Source organism: Symphalangus syndactylus, chromosome 5, assembly GCF_028878055.3.
Source record: "Symphalangus syndactylus isolate Jambi chromosome 5, NHGRI_mSymSyn1-v2.1_pri, whole genome shotgun sequence".
Classification (NCBI taxonomy): domain Eukaryota; kingdom Metazoa; phylum Chordata; class Mammalia; order Primates; family Hylobatidae; genus Symphalangus; species Symphalangus syndactylus.
In genome coordinates, this window is record NC_072427.2 from 31,250,185 (window position 1) to 31,272,531 (window position 22,347).

Below are 22,347 nucleotides of genomic sequence, written 5' to 3' on the forward strand. Positions count from 1 at the left end.
CTTACCCAGAAGAGATAAAATTCTGAGAAAAGAGATCATGTTAACCGAAAGGTCTAAAGAAAGGTTTGTAAGTCAGAATAGCAATTTGTAGTGGTAGGTGTATACCTGGCTCAGAATGTAGAATTTCTTGAACAAACCAGGGATTCCCTGCTGCTGGGATCTAGCTTAAGACCAAATTAAAAATCAGAAGATTGCTTGCTGGGTAAGCATAGAATTAAGGACTAGCTGAATAGTATTTTCCTGCAAGCTTCAGGCTATAAGACCAGGCCTTCTTTTACTCTGGGGGTATTTCCCTCTTAAACAACTGCCAGACACTCAGACTCAAACTGAAGCAGGATATTTCCCTTCCCTGACCTATTCACGGGACTCATGACAGGGGTGCCTCGTTTACTCCGCCCACTGCTCTCAACTCCTTGCAGAAGGGAATGTGCGAGTGAATAAGGCAGGAACTGGAGTGCACAAGTGCTGGAACTGGCTGGCTGTTTCAGTGCCAGTGGGATCAAACTGCACTCACCCAGACCCGCTGTGTTCTACCCATTGTGGGAGGGAGTGCACATGTAAGCAGGTGCAGGAGCCAGAACGAGCGCTTCTGGGCATCAGCAGGAGTGAACTCTGTGCAGGCCATGTGGCAGCATCTAGGTGGCGTGTCTGCAACTCCTGAAGCCCCAGAGGATGTGTTATGGTGCTCTTTTAGCTCTGCCATCCACAGATGGCTTAAGTGTTAACAGCTCAGTGGGCCTGCAGCTGCCCGCTGCCAGTGAGGGCAAAGGACCAGTGTGACAGCCTTTTGTATCTGCACTCATGGCTTCCGAGCTTTTGTCCAGTGTCCAGGAAAAATGAGGCCACATGAATGAATTAAAGGATGGTAAATGTGGGTGATTTTATTTTTATTTATGTGGGAAGGGGAGCTGAAAAGGGGACAGTCAGTGGTGGGTAGGTAATTTTCCTCTTAAGTCTGGCTGTCTTCCAGCTGGATTCTTCTCCACAGTTACACAGTCAAGCTATCCCTCTGAAGTCAAGCCACTTCTCTCTGACATCCAGCCGTAGTCTCCAACGTCCAGCTGTTTCTCATCTCTGCTGGCTGAGTCTGGGGTCTTTATAGGCACAGGATAGGGTGGGGGCAAGGCCATGGGTGGTTTAAGAAAAGACAACATTCTAGCGGGAAAACAGGGATATAAGTTCTCCCTTTGGGCCACAGTCTCAGGCTTTTCAGCTTCAAAGGTGGGGCTTCGCCAGGGACCCGCCTCTGGAATTTGTCTGCCTCCTGCCTCTGTCATTATATCAAAACCACCATGCTATATTCTTGCTCTTCCTCTTGTTTGCTAATAGTAAGTTGTCAGAAAAGCTTTTGTCATTACCAGTTTCCTTATGAAGGGGATAACTGGTTAAGATTTCCAGGAGTACTGCTTATTTCATATTCATTAACAAGTTACTTGGGTAATATTTGTTGTTGTTAGTGTGTGTGTGTGTGTGTGTGTGTGTTTTGAGACAGATTCTTGCTCTGTTGCCCAGGCTGGGGTGCAGTGTCGTGATCATAGCTCACTGCAGCCTTGAACTCCTAGGCACAAGCAGTCCTTCTGCCTCAGCCTCCCAATGTGGGATTATAGGCGTGAGCCACTGTGCCCAGATTGGGTGATGTTTGAAACCTATTATTGCACATGAGATTTGTTGTTTGTGCTACTTAATATGATTTTGCAATACTTACCTTTACCATTTTCACCTTGGTGCCTGTAACACTCTCCACAAAGGACTAATGTATTTTCCACTTTCACTGAGTGCTTTCTGTGGATACACTGACTTTAGTCCCTATTTTTTCTCCAGGGTCATCTAGTAGCAGGCACCCAAATCAGGCAACTCCAAAGAAAAGTGGTTTAAAGAATGGCCAGATGAAGAATAAAGATGACGAGTGCTTCGGGGATGATATTGAGGAGATCCCAGACACAGATTTTGATTTTGAAGGGAACCTGGCTCTTTTTGACAAGGCAGCTGTGTTTGAGGAGATTGATACCTATGAAAGGAGAAGTGGTACCCGTTCCCGGGGCATCCCAAATGAAAGGCCTACTCGGTACCGCCATGATGAGAACATCTTGGAGTCCGAGCCCATTGTCTATCGACGGATCACAGTGCCCCACAACGTGAGCAAGGAGTTCTGCACGGGTGAGTCACACCAGGTCCCACATCCTGCTGGTTGCTGTTGCCTTTCTATTATGCTTGAAACAGAAAGACCCAGCTTCTGAGTCAGAATCTCACACTAGGAATTAATTTAAGTGGCTTGGTGGCTGGCCCAGTATTATTGTCTCTTGGGGATTGCAGCCAATAAGAGCATTCTGCCATGGTGGAGGGGTAATTTCTCTAGATGTCTGTGTATATCCTGTATCTGGCAGGATATGGCCTGCTACTTATTTAGTATGTTGTGAGTAACAACTAAAGGCAAAGGGCCTGCTATGTAGATTCAGATATTCAGATCTATTTTCACTTTGGCTTCTCTATTACTACCCGTACATTTCACTAGATTTCAACTCTATTTTACTAATTATTTGTTGTTGCAAAAAAACAGTTGAAGATGGATGATTGGAATCATTGGCTAAAAATAGAGTTTTAATAAATTACATTTCTTTACTATGTTATTCTTATCTCCTGTTAGCCCAGGACATTGAAAGTTGGCTAATTTCATGTAACAGTGTAGTTAGTGCCTTATGTAGGTCATTGTAGATGATAATCTACTTCTATTACCTCAGTGATTATTGTTTCTTTTTTTTAGCATTAGAACCTTTTCTTCAAACCTATGGCATATAAAACAGATTAAAGCAGCTGTGAGAGAGGTAATTCATCACATCCCTGTCCCATCCCTTCCCCCCAAACCACATTACTAACTGGGCTTCTTGGAATATGGTTTGAAAACCATTGTTATTGAATGATCCTAAGAGCCAAAGGGGAAGTCATAATCATTTTAGTAAGTAGAGAAGGAATTGAGTATAATATTTTTATTTTGGTTTGAAGTTCGGAATATAAGGAATATAAATCTTGAATGCTGGTAGCTGCCATAAGGAGAACTGTGGATGCAGCTAATTGCATTTGGAGGAAAGTCAGACATGGCTTTTTTTTATAGATAATAGTAGGACTCTGTTGTATTTGGTTTTGCTGAGTATAGTAGCTTGCATGTGCTTTCCATGTGAAGAAAAAATAGGCCAACTGTCAGGCTAAGAAAGACTGCTTAAAAAAAAAACAAGACTGCTGAATTATGTTAGTCTTTTGCTGGCAGATTCTGGTAGGCATGCCTGTTTACTAAGGTGGTTTCCTTAAGTGGCAGTGACAGTGACTGTAACTTGCCAAAGTCCTTTGATTTTTAACACCTGTGTAAAGGCAAACAGCCTAGCTCAAAATTGGGTTTAATTTAAATTGCTAGGTTTTAAGCCTTTCAAAGGCAGTTATCATCTGTTAAGTCTGGTACTCCTCCAGATCAGCCAACTATCCACCTCTGACTGCTTCCTTTTTTACTGCCCTCTTTGTAAAAGAAGCTGCTCCTGCTGCTAGCTCTCTATATCTGTAGTCCAAGTGCTGCTGCTGAGGCTGTTGGATTATGCAGCATGTGATTTCCCTGGAACTATTTACACTGCAGGAATTTTTTGTTTTTTTTTTTTTGAGATGAAGTCTCACTCTGTTGCCCAAGCTGGAGTGCAATGGCGTGATCTCTGCTCACTGCCACCTCCACCTCCTGGGTTCAAGCGATTCTCCTGCCTCAGCCTCCCGAGTAGCTGGGACTACAGGTACACACCACCATGCCTGGCTAATTTTTTTGTATTTTTAGTAGAGACGGGGTTTCACTATGTTGGCCAGGCTGGTCTTGAACTCCTGACCTCATGATCCACCCGCCTTGGCCTCCCAAAGTGCTAGGATTACAGGTGTGAGCCACCACGCCCAGCCCTACACTGCAGGATTTTTTTTAACTTGGGAAGATTGTGATCTGCCCTGGAGTCAAGTGGCTAAGAGTGAGAATAACAGTGAGAATCAGGGAGGATTCTCAGAACTAACAGAGCCTGAGAAAATATTTACTAACATGGACAAAAGCAGAGGTAGAAATTTTTTTCTGCTACACATTCTGGCTCCCCAACTTAATCTTAACACTTCTTTTGTTTTTAATGACTGAAGTGAAAAGTTCTCTCATATAAAACTATTTTCCTATCAATAAACATACTACAAACCACATGTGCTGGTCCTTAGCCAGAAACTTGGGTGTGGCGTCTTGTGGTATGTAGTGACCAGTTGCACTCCACTGGTTCATGACAATGAGGGGGAAAGAAGCCCAGCAGCTTCATGCCATCTGGTTTTTCTCTTTGTTCTTAACAGTGACAAGGAGTGGAAAGGAAGCCCTTTTGCCAAGCAGCATCTGTGCTGGAAATAGAGCAAGCAGGCAGTTATCTTACTGAGCAACTTCTTCTACAGGGGGGTTTTCTCTCTGTTCCAGTTCCAAGGCACAATCCTCAAGCAGGTTTTCACTGAGGGGCAGTCAGTCAGCGCAGAGCTGGGGACACTTTCTCCATTGGATCTGCTATCCAAATGTTTGGATCAAAAAAGGCAAACTAGAATATACAGGGAAACAGTCTAAGACCATAAAATGTTAGTGTTAGGTTAGTTGATCACCTAGTATAATTTTTTCATTTTACAGATGAGGACATGAGGCCCAGAGAGGTAAAGGCTTTTTTTTTTTTTTTTGGAGACAGAGTCTTGTTCTGTCATCCAGGCTGGAGTGCAGTGGCGTGATCTCAGCTCTCAGCACACCGCAACGTCTGCCTCCCAGGTTCAAGCGATTCTCCTGCCTCAGCCTCCTGAGTAGCTGGGATTACAGGCGCCTGCCACCATGCCTGGCTAATTTTTGTATTTTTAGTAGAGATGAGGTTTCACCGTGTTGGCCAGGCCAGTTTCAAACTCCTGGCCTCAAGTGATCTGCCTGCCTTGGCCTCCCAAAGTGCTGGGATTACAGGCGTCAGCCACCACGCCCAGCTGGTAAAGGGTTTTCCATTGGCCAGGTGCAGTGACTCATGCCAGTAATTCCAGCACTTCGGGAGGCCAAGGTGGGAGGATTGCTTGAACTCAGGAGTTCAAGACCAGCCTGGGCAACAAAGTGAGACCCTGTCTCTACAAAAAATAGAAAACATTAGCTGGGCATGGTGGCACGTGCCTATAGTCCCAGCTACTCAGGAGGCTGAAGTAGGAGCATCTGAGCCCATGAGGTTGAGGCTGCAATGAGCCAGTCATGCCACCGTACTCCAGCCTGGGTGACAGAGCCAGACCCTGTCTCAAAAAAAAAACACAAAAACCTTACCCATCACATCTCCTTTTCTCTTCTAAATGTGAATAAAAATGAGGAAAAATATAAGAAGAGAAGGGCAGTTTAATGGCAAATAGACTACCGATGATCCCCCAACTTACAATGGTTAGACTTACCATTTTTTGACTCTAGGATGATGTGAAAGCAATACTTAGTCAATAGAAACTGTAGTTCAAATTATGAATTTAGATCTTTTTCTGAGCTAGCGATATGCAGGTATGATATTCTCTAATGCTGGGCAGCAGCAGGAGTCACAGCAGTCAGCCATGCAGTCATGAGAGTAAACAACCAGTATTTTACAGTGTACTGTTTTGCCAGATGATTTTGCCCAACTGTAGGATACTGTGAGTGTTCTGAGCAGGTTTAAGGTAGGCTAGGCTGAACTATGATGTTTGTTTGGTAGGTTAGGTGTATTAAATGCATTTTCAACTTAGATATTTTCAATTTACGATGGGTTTATTGGGATAACAGCCATTGTAAGTTGAGGGACATCCCTGTAGTCTTTTCTTTAGTACTGCACTCTCTCAGGAATGGACCAGCAGTTTACAGAAGGGACTTGGAGAGCTCCCGCAGTCTGGCCTTGTGGCATTCATGTCCTAGAATACCAAGTACTTTTGTACTAATCCCCACGGTAGCAAAAGAACAACATGTTTATTACCCATTTGGTGATGGCTTGGGATTTAGGATTCTGACAGCTTGCTGCTGGTGCCCTATATATTGACTTCATGCTAAGTGGTGTCAACCAACAGTACATAAGCTATTATTCACTAATTGCTCATACTCTTCTTGGCAGTACTCTTTGCCAGCTGTGTGTGTTGTGATGGGGAACAGTGTTGTTTTAGGTCTATTGATTGGGAAAACACATTCAGGAAGCAACTAAATTTAGCTCTTTGTTTAACCCCAATTTTTTCTCTCTGGAAAGTCCTTTCAGGTTCTTTGTCAGGGCTTCTGTCTTTAGCAGTCACAGATCATCAGACATTTCTCTAGTTTGGGCCTGCCCTGCTAAATAATGGTGTCCAGTGATCACACTCTGGATTGGCCAGGGTCTTTCTGGATCCAGACTTGTAATTTGAAATTCTTTGAAGACTGATTCTACATGCATGTGTTAAGTTTAAATATAAAACACTAGATGTGTGTGAGCACTCTATGTTCAGTGGTGAGAACTCCCCAAAGAATACTGCTTAGTAAAGTGGTAAGGCTTCAGAGAAGAATCTTTATTCAACACTCATAAGATTCTTTTTTTAATTTTTTTAAAATTTTTATTGTTACTTTTTGAGACAGAGTCTCACTCTGGCACCCAGGCTGGAGTGCAGTGGTGCAGTATCAGCTCACTGCAACCTCCACCTCCTGAGTTCAAGTGATTCTCCTGCCTTAGCCTCCCGTGTAGCTGGGATTACAGGTGCACACCACCACACCTGGCAAATTTTTGTATTTTTAGTAGAGATGGGGTTTCACCATATTGGCCAGGCTGGTCTCGAATTCCTGATCTCAGGTGATCTGCCCACCTTGGCCTTCCAAAGTGCTGGGATTACAGGCATGAGCCACTGTGCCTGGCCTAACACTCATGATATTTTAAAGGAAATATTTTAAGACAGTTTGGGTCAGTCAAAACACTGTATTATGTTTACTGTGTGTAACTGACTCTAAGATAGTCCTTGCCTTTAAGTTATGAAAATGTAATAGGAGATGGAAGGATTCCATATATGCCCAGAGTCCAGTGAAAGTGTGGACATTAAGTGCACTAGGTGTTGAGAGGCAGGAGAGGTCCTGTAGGCTGCATCAAGGAAGGCTTCATGATGGAAGCCTTGAAACATGGGCAGGATTTCACCAGGCAGAGAGAGGAAGATATTCATGGGTAGGCTAGGCAGGTGCAGGTGAATAGTATGAGTAAAGGGCTCTGTGGGAGACTGGTCATTAGCTGGCTTGGCCAGGACAGAGAGTTTGTGCTGGGGAGTAGAAGGAACTAAAATACAGCTTTGGATTAGAGCACAGAGGGCCTTGTGTGCCAGTGCTATCCTTGTCATGTAGTCATAGGGAACAACTGAAGGCTTTTAGTTAGGAAAATGACGTGATCCAAATCTCTTTTAGGAAGACTGGTCTTGTGGTAGGATTCCAGATGGAACGAGAGGGGAGAGAAGAGACCAGAGCAGGACCAGTCATGCTCATGATGTAATTTACATACCAGGGATTTGGACCATTGAATGGAAAGGAACACAAAGATATGAGGGAAGCAACAGAGAGCAATTTGATAGGCTATGATGATTGAAAATGGGGTTGAGTGAACAGGAGGATTTGGAGGTGTCGAACCCATGAGGCAGGAAGAATGGCAGCAAGTCAAGTTATCATTAGATTGCACGAATTTATAGTGGGCCAAGCCTACATGGTTTTGTCACCGTCCCCCCTTTTTTTTCTTTCCTCCTGCAATGCTTTGTGCCTGAGCCCAGAGAAAGCAAAGGCAAGAGTTGCTACAATGAGGGATAGGGAGATGTGGGAGTTATTGGTTATTAAGAGCTTTAATGAGGAGTTAAAAGTTATATAGCCAAAGAGAGGCTACTAAGCTGGTTTCCTTATCTATAAAGTGGGCTAATACTGTGGATTAAATGAGATTATGTGGAAAAGTAGCCAGCACAATACCCAATTTGTAATTATTATTCAGTAAATATTTGACTTCAAATGTGAATTTGCAAAGGCCACCTCAGTAACATTATTTCAAAGCATCAACATTTATAGAATACCTACTATGTGCCAGACACTGTTTTAAATACTCTGGGTAAGTCATAGTTCATCACCTTAGGGGCTTCTGAGTATAACCGAACCAAATATGTAAATATACTAATAACGGAAGTGTAGTTGGCTGCAGTGGCTCACACCTGTAATCCCAACACTTTGGGAGGCTGAGGCAGGAGGCTGGCTCGCTTGTCCAGCCTAAGCAACATAATGAGACCCTGTCTCTACAAAAAATAAAAATAAAAAATTAGCCAGGGTGCTAACATGGTGAAACCCCGTCTCTACTAAAAATACAAAAAAATTAGCCAGGTGTGGTGGCAGGCACCTGTAGTCCCAGCTACTCGGGAGGCTAAGGCAGGAGAATGGTGTGAACCTGGGAGGCAGAGCTTGCAGTGACCTGAGATCGCGCCACTGCGCTCCAGCCTGGGTGACAGAGTGAGACACTGTCTCAAAAAAATAATAATAAGGCCGGGCGCAGTGGCTCACGCTTGTAATCCCAGCACTTTGGGAGGCCGAGGCGGGTGGATCACGAGGTCAGGAGATCGAGACCACGGTGAAACCCCGTCTCTACTAAAAAATACAAAAAATTAGCCGGGCGTGGTGGCGGGCGCCTGTAGTCCCAGCTACTCGGAGAGGCTGAGGCAGGAGAATGGCGTGAACCCGGGAGGCGGAGCTTGCAGTGAGCCGAGATTGTGCCACTGCACTCCAGCCTGGGCGACAGAGCGAGACTCCGTCTCAAAAAATAAAAAAATAAAAAAATAAAAAAATAATAATAAAATTAGCCAGGGTGTGATGGTATGTGCCTGTGGTCCCAGCTACTTGGGAGGCACAGGTTGGGGGATTGCTTGGGGCCAGGAATTTGAGACCAGCCTGGGCAACATAGCAAGATCCTATCTCAACTTTTAAAAAAAAAATGACTAGAATTCTTCCTTCCCTCTGTTGTAATAAATTCTCTATTCATGAGCCTTTCCTTTCGGGTAGACTTCTTTAACCTCCACCATTTGTTTTCTACTGTGCAGCCCTCTTCTGTCTTCAAGTATGTAAAAGCCCAGATGGGAGGCAGTAGGGTACTCTTGGTGCAGGCATCTCTGTAGCTTTGCCTGAAGGATGATCCACTTCCACACTGTGTGCTGAGATTCAGGGAACAGCAAGTGTGTGAGGATGACCCGAACTAGAGTTCCTATTTATTTATTTTATTTTATTTTATTTTATTTTATTTTATTTTATTTTATTTTGAGACGGAGTCTCGCTCTGTTGCCCAGACTGGAGTGCAGTGGCACGATCTTGGCTCACTGCAAGCTCTGCCTCCTGGGTTCATGCCATTCTCCCACCTCAGCCTCCCGAGCAGCTGGGACTACAGGCGCCCACCACCACGCCCGGCTAATTTTTTGTATTTTTAGTAGAGACGGGGTTTCACCGTGTTAGCCAGGATGGTCTCGATCTCCTGACCTCGTGATCCACCTGCCTCGGCCTCCCAAAGTGCTGGGATTACAAGCGTGAGCCACCGCGCCGGGCTTATTTTCTTAAAAATGATCCAGGTAAGCTTGAGTGAGGTGCTCTGGTCTGAGCTCCAACACCTCTTACCAATACTCATTTCTTTTGGAAAAGGCATTTCTGGTTTCTGCTAGGAAGGGAGGCAGCTGGTGAAGCCACATGATTTGTTCCTGCTGCTTTGTGACTCTACTCTTCTCACACTGGCCGGCTGAGTCTTTGAGCCTTGGTGGGGATGTATCTAGTTCTTAGGACAAGTTTGGCTTTCAGAAAATTCCAGGTTGGCAGTTGTCTCTTTCACAGCTGGCATTCCATTCCTGCCTCTGAGCCGTAGCTGCCTTCCTCTGCTTCTTGTCACCAAGAGTCCCTCTAGAAGTAGTCTAAGGATTTCAAGACCAGCAGTGTTTTTATCTCCTCAAAAATAGGTAGTCAAAAAATCTGTTTTGATTTTTTTGCATGTGTGTTCAAAAGGAATTCAGGAAGAAATAAATCTTGGAGTTTAGAAGTGCCACTGAAGAATTTTACCTGGAGGTAGTGAGGTCTCCTTTGGCAGCTGTTGTACTCTTGCAGAGAATTCTTCCCATTGAGAGAATCAAGTGTCTACCACCATGGAGCTGGTCAGCATCTCATTGCCTTCTCACCTATAGACCCAACCCATGCAGGGTCCTGCCTTGTTTCCCCATAACCTCCTCCCCAACTTCATTCCCCAGCTGTATGTGTATGGATTAGATCAGGTGCCACAAGGATGTCATTCTGGGAGACATCAGGAAATAAATTCTGGGTGGTGGTCTGGACAGAACACCTGCACTGGATAAACCTGTGCTCCTCTACAAAGTGTCACAACTTTTCACTGAACATAGGTAATGAGCCTAGTTTCTAAATTTGTGTCTCCAGCAGGCAGACTTCCCTGACAGTGACTTGGTTGAGTTGGGGAACCTCAGGCTCTAGCAGATTGTTCAGTGCCAGGTGTGGAAGAATGTATCAGTCCCTTTCTTTACCTTGGAATCCTTCAGAGTTCCTGGGCCTGGATAATCGGGTGGATGGTTGTCATAGGCCTGAAGGGCTTGGTTGTGATCATTGGTGATCTCATGAAGTTTTAGAGCAGTACTGTTAAGATAGGTGTCTTGGCTGGACTCCTAGCCCAGTAATGAACCATTGTGCTTCTTACATGTTTTCCAAGAGTTTAAGCTCAAATCAGGGGCTAGAGGATCTGGAGCCTAGTGCATTACAGCCTGACACCTGAGTTTTTATGAAACTGGCCATTGGTCGTTCCAGAAATGCACTGGTCCCTGCTAATGTGACTGCTTTGCTAATATGTGCCCTCTTGCCATTCCAGAGCCACAGGTGCCTAGACAGAGTGAGAAAGGAGTTAGATTTCTATGTATATACTATTCTCTTGAAATTCAGCAATCAGGCTGAGGCAGACGGATCACTTGAGGTCAGGAGTTTGAGACCAGCCTGACCAACATGGTGAAACCCTGTCTCTACTAAAAATATAAAAATTAGCTATCCGTGGTGGCATATGCCTGTAGTCCCAGCTACTTGGGAGGCTGAGGCAGGAGAATCACTTGAACCCAGAAGGTGGAGTTTGCAGTAAGCTGAGATTGCACCACTGCACTCCAGCCTGGGTGACAGAACGAGACTCTTGTCTTTTTTTAAAAAAAAAAAAAAAAAAAAAAAAGGTCTGGAAAGGACTAGGGAGGTCATTTTTTTTCTAATTTAATATGCAGACACTGTGTTCTGTAGCAGCCTTGGCAACAGATTTTTCTTTATCCTCAGTAGTATTCATTCTGGCCCCAGAGTCTCTCCTTCCTTCAAAATTTCATTTGAAATTTTCGTGACCTTTTATTTCCTTATGCTACCCCATAGGTTCCCTATGTCCCTTGAAATCAATTCTCCTTGGTCTTTCTGTTCTTACTTTCTACCCCTGTCAACTTTATCCTGCATAAAACAGCTCAGCTTTTAAAACCTTCTGAGCTTGGCCCTGCCCACTGCTCTACACTGAGCCTTCATACCAGCCTCTGGGCTTCAGGCAGGGACATTTTCATCTGCACATGTCACATGCATTCTGGCCTCTGAGAAGTTCATGGTTCTCCACTCCTACCTGGAGTCCCTCTTCTATTCATTGTGACTACAGTCCTGCCTGTATTTCAAGGCATAGTTCACATTGAGACCTGACATCTCCTACCTGTAGCTCCTGATTTGAAATTGATACTTTGCACTTGTGCTCAGGATAACACAGTTTAAGGCTGTTGTGTTATTTTCTGAAGTTTGCACCTATGTATTTTTTTGTTTCTAGTTAGATTATAAGACTGGGGGGCCGGACACAGTGGCTCACGCCTGTAATCCCAGCACTTTGGGAGGCCGAGGCGGGTGGATCACCTGGGGTCAGGAGTTCAAGACCAGCCTGGCCAATATGGTGCAATCCTGTCTCTACTAATACAAAAATTAGCTGGGCGTGGTGGTGCATGTCTGTAATTCCAGCTACTGGGGAGGCTGAGGCAGGAGAATCACTTGAACCTGGGAGGCGGAGGTTGCAGTGAGCTGAGATCATACCATTGCACTCCAGCCTGGATAACAAGAGTGAAACTCTGTCTCAAAACAAAAACAAAACAACAACAACAAAAAAGACTGGGAACGGTCTCTGTATTTCTACTCATTTTATTTTCTTTATCTCCCCGGCTGTTCCCCACTTCACCACTGACTTGCTTGATGTACTATTACTCTGTAAACATTTTTAAATCATATTTGGAAGCACTTAACTTTGTTTCCCTTTTTCCTTTCCAACTCTTTTTTGAGACAGGTCTCACTCTATTGCCCAGGCTAGATAGAGTGCAGTGGCACGATCTCAACTCACTTCAGCCTCTGCCTTCTGGGCTTCCCCGACCTCAGCCTCCCTAGTAGCTGGGACCACAGATGTGCGCTGCCACCCACAGCTAATTTTTTTTTTTTTTTTTTTTGGTATTTTTAGTAGAGATAGGGTTTCACCATGTTGCCCAGGATGGTCTCGAACTCCTGAGCTCAAGTGATCTGCCCACCCTTTGATTCCCAAAGTGCTGGGATTACTCTTTGGCTGGCCATGAGCCACTTGCCTGGCACCACCCCCCCCCAACTTTTTTTATTGGAAAAAATTTCAAACACAGAAAAATTGCTAGAATAGTATAATGAACAACCATATACCCTTCATTTAGATGCACCAGTTAACATTGTGACATATTTGTTTTATATAAAATAAATACATACGAGTACACACACACATTTCTGAACCATTTGAGATTTAGTTGTACTCATCATTAGATTTCATCCCTAAATACTTCCACAGCACATAAATTCAGTGTGATATATATTGCTCTACACAACCACACTACAAGATTGCTCTCAGCAAAATTTAAATTATTACAAAAATCTAATATACTCCGTATGCAAAACTTCCCAATTATCCCAGTAATATCCTTTATAGCTGTATTTTTAATCATGCATTGCACATTACATTCAGCTGTCATATCTCTTCTGTTTCCTTTAAACTAGAACAGTTCCTACAACTTTTGTTGTCCTTTGTGATACTGATATGAGTGAATAATCTAGGCCAATTGATTTGCAGAATGTCTTAGTTTTGATGTGTTGTTTGTTTCCTTTTGATCTGATTCATGTTAAACATGTTTTCTAGGATTTTGGTAGGGCTGTGTCTTTCTCAAGGCGTCACATCAGGGAGTACATCACATCAGGGAGTACATTGTATCCCCTTGTCCCATCACTGGGGCTGTTTGACCACTTGGTAAGGTGTTGACCACTAGATTTCTTCCTTGTAAAGATAATTTTTCCCTTCATAATTAGTAAGTTTCTTTTTTTTTTTTTTTTTTCTTTTGAGACAGAGTCTCACTCTGTTGCCCAGGCTGGAGTGCAGTGGCGCAATCTCGGCTCACTGCAAGCTCCACCTCCCGGGTTCACGCCATTCTCCTGCCTCAGCCTCTCCGAGTAGCTGGGACTACAGGCGCCCGCCACTACGCCCGGCTAATTTTTTTTGTATTTTTAGTAGAGATGGGGTTTCACCATGGTCTCGATCTCCTGACCTCGTGATCCGCCCGCCTTGGCCTCCCAAAGTGCTGGGATTACAAGCGTGAGCCACCGCGCCTGGCCATAATTAGTAAGTTTCTTGTTGAGCAGTTCTTTGCCTCTTAAAGTTCAAAGCTTGTTCCAGTGGAGCTTTAGTATAAAGGAATGAGATCCACTGTGGACATGGGGCTGATCTAGTTGTAAGTGGGGAAGGGAAGAGGTGGGGAGTCAGATTTTTATATATATAATATATATATGTGTGTGTGTGTATATATATGTGTGTGTGTGTGTATATATATATATATATATATACACACTTTAAGTTCTCAGATACATGTGCAGAATGTGCAGGTTTGTTACATAGGTATACACATGTGTCATGGTGGTTTGCTGCACCCATCAACCCATCATCTACATTAGGTATTTCTCCTAATGCTATCCCTCCTCCACCCCCTGACAGGCCCCGGTGTGTGATGTTCCCCTCCCTGTGTCCATGTGTTCTCATTGTTCAACTCCCACTTAAGAGTGGAGTCAGATGTATTGAATACAATGAAGGGAAGTAAGCAGCGTGCTGACACCTGACAGATGAGGAGCCCGCTGTGTAGGGGTAGCGTTGGAAAAGAGAATAGAGCCCCAGAAGAGAGAATAAAGTGCTGGGATGGAGAAAGCATGTGAAGGGAACTGTCTCTTGAGGCCAGAAGGAACTTGGAGAATTTAGGAACCAGAAGGTGGCCAAGGGGTCTGGGGTACATGTTGGGTACCAGGTAAAGGTAGTGAGGTAGACAGGCCAGATCACAGCAGGTCTTGTGGGTCATAATAAAGAGTATCGTGAATGTGTAGTTAGGTTTCTTACAACAAATCCTTCCTTCAGAGAACACTTGACACTAAATTGCATTACTACCAGTTTGTGGTAGCTTTAGTGTAGCTCTCCAGGGACTGTCTGTACATTGCTGGTCAGGGGGTATAAATTTACCAGTGGATTTATATCCCTAAAGGAACCAGTGTGACATCAGCACTCAGTTTTGTTGACTGCCACAGAAGAGAGTCAGAAGTCATAGTCCTGGAGAAGTCCCATGCCTGTAAATGAGCTGTGCTCCTTATTGATAAGACTTGGGACACATGCAGCCTTTCCAATTAAAGGGCCAATCAGTGAGAGGATTGAGTTAGATCTGAGATAACACTTTGTTGTGAGAACCTTGTTACACAACAGAAAGACTGGGCAGGTCTGAAGGAGAGAGGAACCTTGGACATGGTACTACTGAAGGGTGTCTGTGTAGGGGGGAGTGGGGACGCACATATGTGTCCATAAGAGAGGGAAAGGCCTGAAATGCTGTGTGCTGGAATGAGCAGTGCCAAAGTGATGACCTGACAAGGGGCAGACTGCAGCCAGCACGTGCACTGCTGGACCACTGCGTTCCATGGTCTGAAGAGACAGCCCCAGCCTCATGCAGTGGAAATCAGGTGTGCAAGGAGGAGTTTTCTTTCCTGGCCTGTACTGAGTGTACTTGTTGTCTTCCTTGATACCCTAAAGTCAATCAGATCCTAAGAAGTTCTCTGCTTGTCACGATCTGGTTATAATTATCTCTCCCTTTCTTGTTTCACCAGCAGCTGTAAAATACATATTAATGCTCAAAGAAACCCTACCAACTGATTTTACTGCCTTGATTCCCGAACAATAAAGATCTACCTCCCAACTCAAACATAATTAGACTTGGCCCATGTTCAGGCTTTGGCAGTAGCAGTGTTGTTGTTTGCAATTTACACGCTATGTTCTTGGTTCCTTTCCTTTGGAATTTATTTTATTCCTTGGTCTGTTTCTGATAAGCCAGTCCAACTGGTTGGACTTACGTGTATAAATGTTTAAAAGGAACATTTTGTGGTGTTTGTACGTTCCTTTCAGAGGAACAATCAGAGTAGAGTTCTAGACCCCATAACTGCCAGACTCTGAGCAGAAAGGCTCTTGGCTTTGTCTTTCTCCAGGCTGCAAAAATATGCTGATTCACCAACAGTGCCCCTTCCCCCAACAAAGATCAGTGAGGAGATGGTAAGAGACTCACAGCTTCCAGCAGCAGCATCTAGCCAGCCAGTGGGGGGTGATGTCTCCTCTCCTGTACCATTAAGTTTTGTACTCTTAAGGACTATGAGGGCACAGCTAGCAGAAAATGCTTCTGCCTGCTCCCAGAGAGCCCTCACAATGAGGGGGCAGGGGAGGGGCTGCCTGCCTGTAACGTAGCACAAGAGCCAGACCTAGAAAGAATGCTTGATTTGTGGAGTAGCAGGCCCAAGACTCACTGCCCTGCCCCATTTCAAATCTAACAGAAAGAGTTCTGATAAATAGGTGAAGAAATGCATAGACGAGTGAAAGCTCTGCCTTGCGTGACTCTGCAGGTAAAGAGGGTGTTTGAAGTAGTCAGGTGCGTGACTTGTCTGACAGGTTTGAGTTGTTAGTGGCTTAGGACTTTTGAAAATTGTTCAGCCTAATTAGTTCTGATACTATGTGCGTGTCTGAAGCAGGCCATAAAAATGGCTGTTTTAATCAGCTGTTGACATGCAAGGTCAGGCTGCAGCCTCCAGCACTGGCACCTGAGATACCAATGACTGACATTTCAGAAAGAGGTGGGAGGAGAGACTCAGTGCTCCTAATGGCACTGTTTGTTGCCTCTCCCCAGCCCAGGAATAGTACTTGGGCAGGTAGAGGGGCTCAGTTAGTCAACAGGATAATGTTTATTTGATATGTTAGACATTTTTTATCATCATCATTACATGACATTGTTATTCTGCCTTCCCTGAGAGGATACAGACCTGGGTCCTATAGGTTCAGTCTTTGTGCTTGGTTTCCTGTTGTTAAAACATGAAGCTATAGCCTCATTCTCTATGGTTTTAAGAATATGCAGGTAGGACTGGACCTGATAGAACCTCAAGAGATTTCTCCTGACAGGACCAGTGAAGAAAACAGATTTTTCTAAGACAGGGCTCTGGAACAATGGAATGAGATAAATGTACTGAAAACTTTTATTAACTTTTATTCCCTAATTCTTCTACCTTAGAGTTAGGCCAGACCAGAAATGGCACTCGGTTTGCATCATTTATATGTCTGAGTACCTGATAAGAACTCAACTCCGTTGATAAGTGTAGCTGGAACAAGTTGAGAAGGCAAAGGCTGAAGAAGTAAAAGATTAATTTCCTTACCTCAGGCAGTTGACAGTCCAGTATAGTTGAGGAAGAGGATCTAAAAAGGTACCTGGTCTAGCTGGACAAAGCAAGTGACATGCAGTCCCACAGTGGCTTGCTGATTGGAATCTGCATTGGTTGGTCCACTGGCCGGTGAAGCCAAGTGGGGCTCTTTGGGAAAGGGTCTGCTGGTCAGCCCAGTGGCTTTGGCATTTGTAAGATGGCGTTTGCTTCTTGGAGGGAGCAATACCTTGGTTGTCAAGGTAAGAGCTGTCCATTGCAGATCCAGATTTTTGGGTTTGCTGTTTCTTTCCTGGTATGTTGACACTGGTGCATATAATAATACTATAGACTTCTTCACATACACCAGCTGCTGTAGATGTTGGCTTTGAGCCTTGAAAAACCAAGTATTTTCCACAGTGTACTCTCAGTGACTAATTCTCCCCAACTTTTATAAGTTACCCTTTTTTAAAGCCAGCCGTAGCTTACTTAACTTGTACTTCTTCCCTGTTTTGTGAGTATTGGGTTACACCCAACTCAGATGGGGAGAAAATGATAAATTATTTGAGAAAACAACTTTGCTAGCTGAGTTTCTTAATCAAAAAGGAAGGGGTAAATAGAAGAGAGAAGGAAGAGGAAGAGGGAAGCAGATGGAACAAGTCCTCCTGCCCTACAGTTGAGGAGAACAGCAGGGACCAGAGGGCCGTTAGGGTTAGCTAGTATCTGTGTCGGTTCCACTTCTCAGGAAGGACAAGGGGCCTGCTTGTGAGGAAACCCCTCTGCCCAAGATGGCATTTCCCCCACTTTGGGAAAATCATGTTCTCTTCTCATGTGCCTGATAGGTTGCTGTTATAGGCTGTGTGCTGGTCTCGATAGCACTAAATATATCCTGGTAGATTTGGCCTTCGTGGTCTAAAGCTAAACTGCTAAGGGAGCTTAAGTTTGTCCCCACTCTGTGGTGACCTGGCACAAGTTGTTACTTGGTTCACCAGTCACTACTTGAGCTTTGCAGAGCTGCAGAGTGTGCCTTAGTCCCGGAAGATGAAGAGGATGGGCCAGGGGTGGTCCATGGTAAAATGTTGGCATTTGCAGAATCTTGGATAGAGTATACCCAGTTTGGACCTGGTTTCTGTAGTCACTTTCCCTTTCTCTTCTCCTTTTGAACTGCAGACTCTGGCCTGGTTGTCCCAAGTGTTTCCTATGAGCTGCATAAAAAGCTGTTGTCTGTGGCTGAGAAGCATGGGCTGACCCTGGAGCGGAGACTGGAGATGACAGGTGTGTGTGCCAGTCAGATGGCACTGACCCTCCTCGGAGGACCCAACAGGTAAATGCCTGTAAACTGGCAGGGACTCAATGTGGAGTAAGGATGCTCTGCCTGGCCACCACCACAGTGCCTCCCACACACACACATGAGTTCATTAGGCAGTTTCTGCTCATCTGATGGGAGTATCTCTCTGAAGTCACTTTCCTGGATGCTGTGAAGTTTCTTTGCCCCTCGTTAGACCTATCTCCTAGATGTCCTCATTCTTCTTCTGGCAAGCTGCCTTTTGACCCTCTCTTTCCTGATAGCAGCCATCTGGCCTGAGACTCCTGCTAACTATCAGAAGCCTTCCTTCTAGGAACCTTCGGAGATCTGGCCTTTGGCACTCATCATTTACTTTGCGCGGCTGGGATGCAAATCAGTCTCCATACCTGAGAGCTTCCAGAACCACACTGACAGCTGAGTAGGGGAGCTGGAGTTTGGCACCTTCTCACCTGCCCCTTATGCTCATATATCAAGGGCAGTGCCTTATTTTATTTGTAGACAAACTGATACCAGGTGCCAGACCTTCTGCTAGATACCGGAGACACGAAGAATAAAATACTGTGCCTTTCCACTGGTAGCCCAGTGAGGTCTCTAGAAAGTATAGTGCTGTGGTAGAGGAAACAAAATTCTCCAGTAAGCCATATTATTGCCCCAGGCTGGAGAAACCCTTCTGGAGCAGTGGCATCCAAGCTGAGCCCTGATGAACAAGGGGTGATTAACAGGGGCAAGCGAGAAAGAAGAAGGCATTCTTTTTTTTTTTTTTGAGACAGGTTCTCACTCTGTCACTCAGGCTGGAGCACAGTGGCACAATCTCAGCTCACTGCAACTTCCACCTCCCGAGCTTGAGCGATTCTCCCACCTCAGCCTCATGAAGTAGCTGAGACTGCAGGCATGTGCCACCATGCACAGCTAATTTTTTGTGTTTTTGGTAGAGACAGGGTTTCGCCATGTTGTCCAGGCTGGTCCCAAACTCTTGGCCTCAGGTAATCTGCGTGCCTCTGCCTCCCAGAGTGCTGGGATTACAGGTGTGAGCCATCGCACCTGGCCAAGAAGAAGGTATTCTAAGTACAGGGAGTAGCATGTGCCAAGGGCAGAGAGAATCGAGAGACCATGGCACATGGTTGTTGGCAATCCATAAGTCACTGTGTGGCTGGAAAGTAGGGCCTCAGTACAGCTGAGTGGTAGGGAGCTGCTGAAGAGATTTCAGTAGAGCTATGACATGGTTAGTCTTGTGTTTTAAAAAGCTGATTTTTAGCTACAATGAGGACAGTAGATTCAATGGAGGCAAGACTGAAGGCAGTGAGATCAGGTAGAAAACTGCAAAACTTAGAAAACTGAGCCAGGGCCAAGTGATGGTGGCCCAACTAGGGAAGCAGGGATCAGAAAAGTGGACAAATCAGGTTTGGTGACGCATGCCTATAATCCCAGTTACTCCAGGGGCTGTGGTGGGAGGATTGCTTGAGCCCAGGAGTTCGAGGCCAGCCTGGGCAACAACATAGTGAGACTTTGTCTCTCTCTCTCTTTTTTTTTTGTCTCTTAAAAAAAGAAAGAGAAGTGGACAGATGGGTTTTTTGTTGTTGTTTTTAAGGTAAATTCAGCAGGGCAAGGTAATTGAATGGATTTTAGAGGTAATGGAAAGTATAATGTCAGAAATCAGTGAACTTCAAGTTTTCTAGCCTGGACATCTGATTGGATGGTGGTAACATTCACTGTGATAGGAAACATGGGAAGAAGAGCAGGTTTAGGAGAGATGGTGGGTTTTGTTTTGGATGTGTGGAGTTTGGAATACCTGTGAGATATCCAAATAGTCTCTTAGCTATAAGGATCTGAAATTTAGGCCAGGTGCGGTGACTCACACCTGTAATCCCTATACTTTGGGAGGCCAAGGCGGGCAGATCACTTGAGGTCAGGAGTTCAAAACCAGCCTGGCTAACGTGGCGAAACCCTGTCTCTACTAAAAATATAAAAATTAGCCAGGCATGGTGACAGGTGCCTGTAGTCCCAGCTACTCAGGAGGCTGAGGCAGGAGAACTGCTTGAACCCGGGAGGACGAGGTTGCAGTGAGCTGAGATCACGCCACTGCACTCCAGCCTGGGCAACAAGAGCAAGACTCCATCTCAAAAAAAAAAAAAAAAAGGATCTGAAGTTCAGAAAAGGGTCTTAGCTGATGGTAGAGATTTAGGAGTTGTCAGCTTGTAGATGGTGTAAGAGTAGATGAGATCATGTAAGGAGAAGGTGTGAAAAGAAAGGGCCCAGGGTGGGATTCTGGGGAACATCGGCATGTAAGGCACAGTTAGGAGGATGAAGAAGAAGGCAAGAGAGGTAAGAAACCAAAAGGGTAGTGTGTAAGAACCAAGGAAATAGTCTTTGAAGAAAAAAGGAATGGCCGGCAGTGGTACTGCTGAGAGATCAATCAAAATTAGAGTTGACAAGTGCCTATTGGATTTGTCAGTAAAGAGGAGGATGTGGGCAACCTTGTGGGAGAGTGGTGTCTGGAGTCGGGAGGCGGCTTCCAAAGAGCAGGGCAGATCTGGGTTCAGTGGGGCAAGGAAAGCCTCCTTTCCCTGAGCAGCACTCACAGATCCAAAGCTTCACATGATAGGATGTTGCTTGCCACAGGGCCCCTTCCCTATTTGCGAAATAGAACCTGGTCCTTGGCTTGCGCTTCCAGCCATGGTGTTTGGGAGTCCTTGCGAGAAAACTGATATTGCAGATAAATCCTGTAGCTCCTCACTCCAGCCTGTTTTCATTCTCTGGGCCTGATAGTGTGTTTGGATGGAAGGCATCTCCTGATTCTGAAGTGATCTTAATTCAAGCAGGCTTAGTCCAAGCCAGATGTAAAATTTCCACCTCCCTCATCCTATTCGAGTTGGGGGTTGGAGTGTTAGTTTTTCCTTGTCCTTTGATTCAGGCCTGCTTCCTAGCTGTTAGATCCTCGGGCTCTCCTGTGCCAGGGAAGAAGAGCCAGGGAAATGCCTACAGGAGGGGGTAGTTTGAGGTGCCCTCTGAAAGAGCATCAGGCCTGTTTGTCTGGTGTCTCCTGCACCTCCTCCCGGAGCCGCTGTTGGAGGCACTTTGAGACCATTAAGTGGCTTCCCAGAAACATCAGTTTTGGGGCAGGAGCTGAATGTCCTTACCAAGTCACACTCCTCTCTAGCCAGCTTCTTGGGGCTGGCTGTCCTTGTGCCAATCTTTTCTCTTAGTGTCTGAACTATCCAAAGGTCCATCTCCTGTCCTTTGCAGCAGTTGCTGATGTTGAGAAATCAGACCCGTGGTTAGTAATTTTGAAGTTTAACGTATGGCAGGTGCCATGCAGTGTTCCACAGTGCTTTCACAACATAATTTAATGTGGTCCTCATAACTTCACCTCAAAGCCAAATAATAGCCCCGTGTTTTTGGATGAGCACACTGTGGCTCAGAGAGCTGAGGGACTTGCCCACATGATACTGTTGGTACACAGTCCAGCCAGGCCTCTAATCCACATAGGTACGTTTCCAGTGCCCGTATACTCTACACCTTGCCGCTGGGTGTGTGAATGTTGTGCTCTGCTTCTTTTGATTGGGGGCGGGAGAGGTTCTCCCTGAGAGGAAGAACCCCTTTAGAGAACAAAGTGAGTCAGATTCCACAACTCTGCAGCATCCTCTGAAGGGAGCAGTTCTCATCATATTTCCTCTAAATGCAGAAATGGGAAGGCGAACGGTTTGGTGTCTGGAATATAGAGTAGATTGTTAAATTCTCCAAAATGTGTTTGGGAATGGGGGCAGTTACGAAGCTCCTCTTAGCTTGACAACATCTTGTCATCTTCCTCCCTTTGGGAAACCGGTAAGTGACTATCATTGCTCTGCCACTAGGCAGGGACCTATGGCCCTGCCGTCCATCTCCTCCCTACCTTGCTGCCCCGTGAGCCAACTGTGCTGCCTATGAGTTGGGCACAGCTCCGAGGCTAATCCTTTTTATCTCCTTATTTATGGCTTCTCTGAGTCTAGAGGAGTCTCAGCTTTGAATAGCAGAAAACTGGAAGTGACTACTTCATCCAAGGCAGCTGCTAGCCTAGGAGGCCAGGTAACCCTTGGCCTGCCTCCTCCATGGTCAGCACTGACTGAGTACTTTACCTTCTTTGTGTTAGGCACTGCTAAGTGCTGGGCGTCCAATAATCTGCACAGCATTCTATGAAATAGGTACTGTTAATGCCTGCAGCATTGCTTTCATTAACTTGAGTAAGCTACTAAGCTCAGTAAAGAGAACCATTGGCAACTGACTGAGAATGGAG

General features: G+C 45.2%; 1 protein-coding gene across 3 annotated transcripts in view; it reads left to right on the forward strand.

The window, feature by feature from the left end:
• Window positions 1-22,347, forward strand: part of EDC3 (enhancer of mRNA decapping 3) — a 71,206-nt gene that overhangs the window by 42,882 nt on the left and 5,977 nt on the right. For all 3 annotated transcript variants that reach the window (XM_055277787.2, XM_063638781.1, XM_055277788.2), the window contains 2 exons: window positions 1,822-2,157; window positions 17,942-18,095. In XM_055277787.2, the coding sequence (XP_055133762.1) occupies window positions 1,822-2,157; window positions 17,942-18,095 (490 nt within the window). The remainder of the gene's footprint in view (window positions 1-1,821; window positions 2,158-17,941; window positions 18,096-22,347) is intronic.